Here is a 9818-nt window from a genome sequence, read left to right as displayed (position 1 = left end):
CTTGGGGAAGGGAGAGGGGTTAACATAGAGCATCTGTCATTCATCTAGAGGCCAGCCTGGCCCTAAGACTTGACAAAATATTAATAAATAAAATCTCCAGTTATTTGTGTTTGTATCAATAGCTTCAGAAAGTCTGTTTGCACCTGACTTACTGTCGTATCTAGACTACCCACTGCTTTGGAAGTCTAATAGTTCTGTTGCCTTGTATTACTCTCAGTGCCCCTGCTCCTGCTCTTTCCAGGGTTCCAGCACTTCTTTACTTCTGTAATGCTTTGGCCTTCCTCCAGCTGCTTAGAAGAACTTTGCTATTTCCTTTTTTTAATTGTGGACTTTACAGATGTTTCCCTGGATTTCTCCTTTTTTCCTCTGTTATCACCTTTTTTTTTTCCCTCTAATCATATAATTAGACCAGCTTGTTGGCCACCTTCAGTCTCAATTTAGAGTTTTAGGACTTCACAACAATTTTTATATCTTTCTGGATGTTTCTGTTTTAAAGCATAATGCAAGAGCTGAAGAAATCGTTCTTTAAATCTTTTCTTGTTATTCCTCCCCAACTCACAAATCCTCTCCTTCAGTGGAACTTTGGTGGTTTCAGTTCTTTGTCACCGATAGGATTTTGCCAGTTTTGTCATCCATTTAATGTATGATCAGCCCTTCCTTTTTCCCTCATTTTGTAGTGTTTGTGGTGTTTCATTTGCAGTACCGCAGTTACCTTCATTCTACTAATAAACGTAACCTTCAGAATACCTGATACTACATTGGTTATAACACTTAAGACTGGTAGAAGTATTGAGCAGGGGTGATCAGGCAATTTTTTGTCATAATTTTTGAACTAGTCTTTTCATAACTTAAGTCCAGAGAGGAAAATGGCCCTTCTGAAGTCTTTTTCTTAATTCCTGTTCTTTGGTCTTCCTTTATTTTTACTGCAGAATTACTACTACTGTACAAAAAGTACTTTCATGGAGTTAGTGCATGTGTCTCTGTTTACAGTGAAGGTTTTGGTGACCAGAAATAGTTACATAAGCTGTCTCTTGGCAGTCTAGTGGGTGGGCAACCCAGCTGTGAGATTCTGAACGTGTGAATTGTGAGACTGATGATTTTGCAGGTCAGACAAAATTGCCCTCTTATCCTGCTCAGAATTACTATCTACTACTCAGCATTGCTAAAGTTAGTGCAGTTATTTATAGCAATTAATGCAGCATGCAATTTCTCAAATGAAGGCCTGGATGAGCAGATGCATCAAGAAGCATGAATAAGCAGGCAGCTTCTTTAAGTTGTGGTTGCTTCTGTGGTACGGTATTAAAGCAGTGACTTGCATAGATTGATAACTGTATTGTGCTCTGAGTTTTCTTCTATAAATGCTTTCCTGAGCAAAGCTTTAACTGGCCACGGTTTTGGCTGTCTTAATTTTCTTTCTGTTGCTAACATTGTTTTGCAGATACTTAAGAATAGTTGGTTTTGTAATTGTGGCCAGTAGTCACAGTTCATTAGTAAAGCATAGACTAAAGGAAACCTATCTGCATTGGAGTTTTGGTACAGTACTGTCCCTAACATAGCGTATTTTAAACATTGGAATCCATGAATGCTTCGCTTTTTAAGAAGCTTCTAACTCTGTTTCCTGGTTGCCCTTAGATTTGGAATGTTGCTTGCTTTTGGACTGAAATGTTCCAGGACTAGCTTCTGGGCATAGGTGAATATTTTTAGCAATTTTCAAGTCAGATATTGAGGCAGGGATTTGATATTCTGAAGAATACATCTCTAGTGATTGTCCTGTTTGTCTGCTTTTAAACAATGCTGTAACTGAAGCATTTGGAGAATTTGGTCTGGAACAGCCCAGGCTAAAATGAATAGTGAGAAATGTGATTTTGATTCAATGAAGTTTTGGGGTTGCTGCTTTTTCTTTTCTTTTCCAGTGTTAATGCCATAGTACAAATCCTGTCTTCACTGGTGTTCCACATCTGCAAGCAGAAACATGCATACATATTTTATTTCAGTTTTATGCATATCAGCAGGCTGGAATGATTGGTTTGCATCAGTAGAGCACTTTTGTCCTTAAGGTTTGCATTAGTGCAGCTGTACCCATGTTGAAATCGTATACGTCTGTACGAACAAAGGAGACCTCAGCTGTTGAATATGTGGAAGATAATGCGCTATGAATGTGCACTTTATAAACTCTGCTAAGTTAACTTTCTGATACGATTATAGTTAAGATGTATAATTCTGGGGCAAGCACCCATATCCATTTTTCAGCAAGTTACTTTAAACATTGGGGATTTAATTTAAGGCTTTGTGTATTTAATCTTTTTTTTTTTTTTTTTTTTTAAGGTAGGCAAATGGAATAGTTTGGATTCATTTTGTTTAAGGTGTAACACTCCTCTACAACTGAACAGGGAGGTTAGGGGTGCAGTCAGCCTTAATGTGCTCTTATTGTTGCCACCTACAGATTTTTATTGCTAACATGCAATTGTTCTGTTCTGTTACGTAAAAACACACAGGGCTGGGTTTTGTGGTTTGGTTTTTGTTTTGTTGGTTAGGGTTTTTTTTTATTTGGTTGGGTTTTTTTTGTAATTTGCACATGCCTAAAAAGGTCCTTGGGCAACCTGATCTTCAGTTTGCGTACAACTGAGGGAGGGGCAGGGATACTTTTCAGGGAAGTAGAAGCAAACTGTAGGGGATAATAGGACACATGAAATACTGCATTGCTGACTGGAGAGAGTTCCAGCTTGAACTCTTTCCTCACTGCATTAGGTTGAAGGGATCTGTATATGTTGTGCATGGAACGTGCTGACTGCCACCTCTTCAAGCAGAGATTGCTAAAACACTGACCATGCAGTTGGTGAGCCTACAGCGAAAGAAAGCCTAAGCTTAATGGAACTTGAACTTTGATATCTTTTAACGAAGTGATTTCAGCTTGCTTGCTCAGTTCTTTATGTAAATTTATTGTATTTAATATAAATCTCACCTTGTTTTAGAGAATAGGAATCAGAGTTGCATTTTGTGCTACAGGGGGCTATCAAACAGACTGAACTGTTATTCCACTGGTCTTTTGGTAAAATTTCATCAATACCATTTTGCAGATGAACTGTCCCAACAAAATCAATTTGTGTATTAAAAGTAAAAAAGAACACTTGCATATTAAACACTCTGTATTCATGGAGATTTCCTCATCGTGTGGTTTCCTTCCCCGTCTCTCATCTCCCACGCTTTTGAGATTCTGTAGGAAAAATGAGTTCTGTCACTTTACCTTGTGGCATAATTGTTGTGTTAAGATTTATTGCTTGTCTGTTAAGAATTATTCCAAGGTAAACACTATAATCTTTAGCTCAGCTGTAGTTTGGGTCATACAGACTGGGTTTTTTTTACTCTTTAGTCCTGAAAATCATTTGACAACAGTTCTACAAGTATCTGATGGGTTACAAGAACTGTGCAGTGTTTGCAACGTATGTTTACAGAGAGCTTCTGCAGACTCCTGGTTGGGTACTTTGCTGATATCTTCTTGTCCGTACATTGCTTTGTACAGACATATATGGTAGCTTTACTTAACTCTAATTTGAAAGCGTTATTAATGTTTGGCTGTCTTTGACCTTTATGACAAATTCATCCTGTGATATGTCAAGAGTTTTTTCAACACTGGAGCTTTCTGCTAACAGGATCTTCATTTGGTTTGTTTAGGCATCAGAATCTTAGGCTAGAGCATTGGCTTCACCTCAGATAGAAAAATTTCTATACATATAGTACAGCTGCTCTGAAGGGGTTATATAAAAAAGTTGAAACTCTAAGTTATTACTTTACAGTATTACATTTGCATATTTCCACATTGCAAGTAGTTTAAAAACCTGACAACAGTGGAATTTTAAAATAGCCTCCATGCATCTGCTCCGCATGTGAAAACTTAATGGTCACCACAGGACAAAGCACAACTTCTGTGCTCAAGTTATAAGCAATTAGGCTTTGCTAGACGATGAGAAAAATCTCCAAACTATGTTAAAAAAAAAATTTAAAAAAAAAGTGGAAAAAACAGAATGCTGTGTTTTTTTGCAGGTTCGGGAACTGCAGACACGGTTGCAAAGCATGCAAGCGACAGGCCCCTCCAGTCCAAGTCGTCTGACTTCTGCCAATCGACCCATCAACCCCAGCACGGGAGAGCTGAGCACAAGCAGCAGCAGCAACGACATTCCTATAGCCAAGGTGAGCGCTCGCTGCTGCAGCGACCTTTCCTGCTCAGTGCCTGGGGGGGCCAGGCTTCATTTTGCACAGCTGGTGAGCAAGCGTGGGACTGGCTGGGAGAACCCCCGGAGAGTTATCTGGGGTCCTAAGCAAGCATGAACTTGAGCTGCGGAAGGGAATTAAGTGCTAATGATTGTAATTCTTTCAGTTATAACTCAGATGTCAATTTTGCAGTCGTTTACTTCAGGTTTGCAAGGGCAGCTGGTGAACAAGTGCATTTTGTGTGATCTTTATGAAGTGTGGGTTCCTGTGTAACCTGTACAGCATTCTGGTTTGCAGATTGCTGAAAGAGTGAAGTTGTCAAAGACAAGATCAGAATCTTTGTCATCTGATAGACCTGTCTTAGGATCAGAAATCAGCAGCATAGGGGTAAGGACTAATAATTGTCTGCATGCATGATGCCTTCTGAAGGTGAGCCGTGTTTCATTTAAAAGCAGCATTGTTTTCTTATTAAATTAGTAAACGAGCTAATGGAAAATACCTTAAAAGTTATTTTGAGAAAAAATACTTGAACAGACAATATTTCACCCAGTGTTAAGATCTCATTTTCTCATACCTGTTGGCTAGAAACCATTCTCTGAGTGACCAGGGGAGGATAATTTTGGAGTCAATTCCTCCAAAATATTATTTGTCAAGAAAAGACTGTTCAGTTCCATTCCACAGCTTCCAGTCAGCAGAGAACTGGCTTCTGCTTTGAAGTGCTGATGTAAATCCATAATATTGTTGTTACTGTGCGTTAGTATTTGTTTCTATAAAGAACTTAGCTCTGACCTTTTGCTAAGCTTTCAAGGGTGTAAATAACTTGCATGTTAGGGTTTTTAAATATGTGATGAAACAACGGGCTTCACCCTTTGGTTAGCAGAATTTTAAATAACTTCTTAAAGTGAAAACCTGTAAATGTTCTATTCAATGTAAAATTCATAGTAAAAACTGAATAATGGATGCCTTGAAGTGAGTGCATGCAAGCAAATGCAGCTCTCAATGCAGACTGCCTACAGGAGGAATCCAGTGGTTATCTGTTCACAATGATCTATTATTAACTGCCCTCTGCAGGTGTCTAGTACTGTGGCTGAGCATTTGGCACATTCCCTCCAAGACTGCTCAAACATCCAGGAAATCTTCCAGACTCTGTATTCACATGGATCTGCCATCTCTGAAAGTAAAATCCGAGAGTTTGAAGTGGAGACAGAGAGATTAAACAGGTAAGGTGAGAAGTTAGGTATGCTCAAATATGTTGCCTGCTATTAGCTTTGTTAAAGTTACTACTTTTTTATCCTTTTTGAACATTTCGTAGTTCAGCCCCACAGGCCCTCAACTGTGGCAGCTGCAGATAAACATGGAATGTAGTTCATGAAGAGAAGGGCCATATCATACTCTGCTTCTTTCCATTAGCATGATAATTTGGTCATACATTATTAGGTCAACAGGGCACCTTCACCTGGGACAATTTGCACTGCAGAGTATCGTGCTCTACAGCTGACCAATTAGACATGGCATCTTTTTTCATAAGACACATCCCTGATAGAAATAAGGATTCCCATATATTATTCTCCATCATTCTGGAACTGGCTTGCTTTGATTTGGGGTAAAGAAACAAAATTTTAAAAAATCAGCAGTATCAATGAATGTACTGATGTATGGTAATGTGGCATAGACACCAGTAAACAGAATTCTGTCTCCAGGAGAAAGGTTGCAGCTTTCTGGTTGCAGTTAAAATACTGCTGGCGTTATCCCTTAATAAGCTCTGTCAAAAGCAGTGCTTCATGTCCTCTTTGGCACATAAAATCAAAACTGTGGATCAGGAATGTGAGACTCATGTCGCAGCGTGTTTTCTTCCAAGTTCGCTCTTTGGCATGGATATCTCAAATTTAGTCTGATCAGTACAATATCTCTTTATTTGTAGCTTATGTTTTTGTAGTGCTGCAAAATAGGATCCTTTTTTTCTTCTTTTTTTTTTTCTTCCTTCTTCTGTGCACTGCACAGTTGTGCTTTGACAACAGAATCTCAGAATAGTAGGGGTTGGAAGAGACCTCTGGGGATCATCTAGTCCAATTCTAAAGCAAGTTCACCTAGAGCAGGTTGCACATCCAGGTGGGGTTTGAAAGTATCCAGAGAAGGAGACTCCACAACATCTCTGGGCAGCCTGTTTCAGGGCTCTTGTCATCCTCAAAAGTAAAGAAATTTTCCTTCACGTTCAGGTGGAACTGTGTTCCATTTTGTGCCTGTTGCCCCTTGTCCCGTCTCTGGGCACCACTCAGAAGAGTCTATTGTTTCTAAGTGTCTATTGAAACTTACTCTTTAGGTATTTATAAGCACTGATAAGATCCCCTCTCAGTCTTTTCCACTTCAGCCTGCATAATCCACACGCACACTCACGCATCACACCAGCAGATATGCCGCTTGAAACAAATACGGCAGCAGGTAGTGAGGAATGAAGGCAGAAAAACAAAGCAAAAGGTTAATATGGAACTATCCTACACAGTATTGTGGCTACAAAATAAGGGTACAGAGTTTAGCTTGCTGCTCTTGCACAGGGTTATGATTACATTTTATGGGAAGGAGAGGAGAAGAAGAGGCTCTCCTAAGAAAAATTACTATGATTTTGGCTCTTGAGATGGGACAGAAAACTGATAGGTTTTGCCATCTTCATTAAAAAATTGGTGTAGACCAAATGGTATTTGTTGTTTTAAATAATGATTGCTCTAGAGGTTTCAGGAGAGTGTCTGCAAGCTGAGGCTGAAGGTTGCAAATTACTTCCTTTTCTACAGCCGTATTGAGCACTTGAAATCCCAGAATGACTTGTTGACAATAACACTGGAAGAGTGCAAGAGCAATGCCGAGAGGATGAGCATGCTTGTTGGGAAGTATGAGTCCAATGCCACAGCCCTCAGGCTTGCTTTGCAGTACAGGTATGTACCTATGCAGAGGGTGTCTCAGCTAGAAAAAGAGGGAGCAGGGGAGACTTGATAGAAGTCTTTGAGAATGAAATTGTTTGTGTGCTGTAGTAATGCTGTTCCTTTTTGTTACCTCCCTGAAAAAATGCCCCTTTGGTTAAACTGGTTGTCAGTCTTACAGCCAGAACAAGGATTTTTCTTGTCTTTTCTTCTTGCTGCCTCTTGTGTAGTCTAGTTATATACTAGCATAGAGAATACTGTATTTCGTATAGTAAGAAGGCCTGAAAGAAGTTCCACAGAGCGATCAAGTGAACCACCATTCATGTTGTTGACTGTTTCAAACATGCTTCGGGAGCTCACTTCACATCAGGTCATTCTCTTCTGTTTTAATTTGTCAAATTGCTTGAGGACAACCTGGGAACATCATAAGGAAGGGGAGACTTCAGAATGCATATGACAGAAGCTATGTGCATTACATCATTTAATACAGCTGATGCTAGACAAGTACTAGGAACTCATGTAGTGCATCAGCTACCTCCTATTTCGTTGTTGCTGTTTCAGTCATTCCTCTTCTCTAAACTACAGATATATTTTATGTGCCTTTTTGTTTTCCACGGTTTGTTTTTTCTTACAGTGAACAGTGTATAGAAGCATATGAGCTGCTGTTGGCATTGGCAGAAAGTGAGCAGAGCCTCATTCTGGGGCAGTTCAGAGCTGCAGGTGTTGGTTCTGTTGGTAAGATGTCAATCACTTTATTTAATTCTTCTTTTTTTTTTTTTCTTTTTTGCATATCAATTAGCATTATAGTTAGTTGTAGTGATGAATCATCTCATGACCCATCACTTAGGAGTGCTCTCTGGTCTTTTACTGGTTTTAAATATTTAAATAATTTTACACACCCAAAAAAATATAGGGTAAAAGTAAAAGAGAGACTGGAGTTAAATAATAAAATTCACCAGCAATTTAAATTAACCTATGTATACGACTGCAAGGGGTGGACTATTCTGTGGTGTTGTGGCTGCTACAGCCATGCAGCTTTACAGAGTGGAATTAAGAAGCACTGGACAGAATTGGGATAAGAGTTGTAATTTAGGCTCAGGTTTTTCCATTGTATTATTAATTTGAGGATTCAGGCCTAATCCTAATGTACACTGCACACCCTTACAGACAGACAAGCTAGCTAATACTAAACACCACTGAAGACATCCACCAGGAGCAGGAGGTACATCATGCAGCTTTACAGAGTGGAATTAAGAAGCACTGGACAGAATTGGGATAAGAGTTGTAATTTAGGCTCAGGTTTTTCCATTGTATTATTAATTTGAGGATTCAGGCCTAATCCTAATGTACACTGCACACCCTTACAGACAGACAAGCTAGCTAATACTAAACACCACTGAAGACATCCACCAGGAGCAGGAGGTACATGGAGCTTGTGGCTGGGAGGGAGATGTGTTCAGGCCAGTAGCTGTTACCAGTGATGTGAAGTTGCTTTTACATCACAGATTGGTAAATTATTGTCATCAGCTTGGTACAAACTGAGAGCACATAGAAGCATCTCAACTTTTGCTTTAATTTGTATCACCCTTCTCAAAGCTCTGTAACAGAATGTTTGGTTGAAAACTAGGGGACCAGACAGGTGATGAAAACATCACTCAGATGCTTAAGAGAGCTCATGACTGCAGGAAGACAGCTGAGAATGCAGCAAAAGCCTTGCTGATGAAACTAGATGGGAGCTGCGGGGGAGCCTATGCAGTCACTGGCTGTAGCGTGCAGCCCTGGGAAAGCCTGTCATCCAACAGCCACACAAGGTAATGGCAACTCCTGCTCTCCTAGTCCCCACGTGTTTCATTTCGGGCCAAAAGTTATGTTGTATTGTGCTTGCTGAATTACCTCAGCCCACTGGCAGTTTTGCTTTGATTGGTAAGTCTCCATGCCTCAGTGGCCCGATTGTCTTTGGACTTTGAAAAACTCTAGCCAAGAAGAGATATATTTTGTATATATTTGTTGCAAATGGATGATTCTGAACTTTGATCTTCTTCTTAAAGGGCAGAACCATTACATTTGTTTTACTTTGGTGACTTTCTTGCTGTTCTGTTGGAACTCTTATGTCTATGTATGCAGACAGCACAGACGTACAGAGAACCAGAGGTCATAAGTATGCTTCAGTTGGAGTTTTGGAGTGCTAAAGACTTGTTTTCTGAACGTTGTAAATCCAGACATTTTATTTTAAACTATTCCCTCTCCCTTCTCATTCCTTTCTGCCTCCCTCCAGATGCTTCCTTCCCATGCTAAACTTTTGTATGTGGAGCAGTGAATGGACATCATGACAGACAGTGGATTCTTTCAGGAAAGGCTGGATATTGCAGTTTCTCTGAAGACCTATAAAATACTGAAACTTAAATAAGCTATTGTTGCAGAAATGTTCCAGTTCAAATTCATCTAGCAGCCTCATTTTGGGTCGTTGCCTGCCTGCAGTGCAATTGTACTCCACACAGTGAATATGTGTGCTTGTGTATGGATACAAATTTGGCAAGCATCCTGGATAAATATAGATGAACATTTTTCTCTTTAGAAGTTATTTTAGCTTCTCAGATTCATGCTAAAACTTCATTTTAATTCAGTTTTTTGAGCCAGTTCTTTATTCAAGTGCTGTCATTTTTGACATTTTTAGAAGTTTATTTTAGTACTATATGA

At 39.5% G+C, this 9818-nt stretch overlaps 1 protein-coding gene across 1 annotated transcript in view; it reads left to right on the top strand.

Annotated features, from left to right (window-relative positions):
• MCC (mutated in colorectal cancers) overlaps positions 1–9818 on the top strand; it is a gene marked incomplete at its 5' end in the record, with an annotated part of 58855 nt that overhangs the window by 24850 nt on the left and 24187 nt on the right. Inside the window, 6 exons of the mRNA XM_008942263.1 lie at positions 4042–4188; positions 4507–4596; positions 5281–5429; positions 6996–7136; positions 7756–7856; positions 8749–8932. Coding sequence (XP_008940511.1) covers positions 4042–4188; positions 4507–4596; positions 5281–5429; positions 6996–7136; positions 7756–7856; positions 8749–8932 — 812 coding nt within the window. The remainder of the gene's footprint in view (positions 1–4041; positions 4189–4506; positions 4597–5280; positions 5430–6995; positions 7137–7755; positions 7857–8748; positions 8933–9818) is intronic.

This window comes from Merops nubicus, unplaced genomic scaffold (genome assembly GCF_000691845.1).
Source record: "Merops nubicus isolate BGI_N331 unplaced genomic scaffold, ASM69184v1 scaffold16776, whole genome shotgun sequence".
NCBI classification, from domain to species: Eukaryota; Metazoa; Chordata; class Aves; order Coraciiformes; family Meropidae; genus Merops; species Merops nubicus.
Note: the sequence above shows the minus strand (reverse complement) of the source record. Positions and strands in the feature narration are given on the sequence as shown.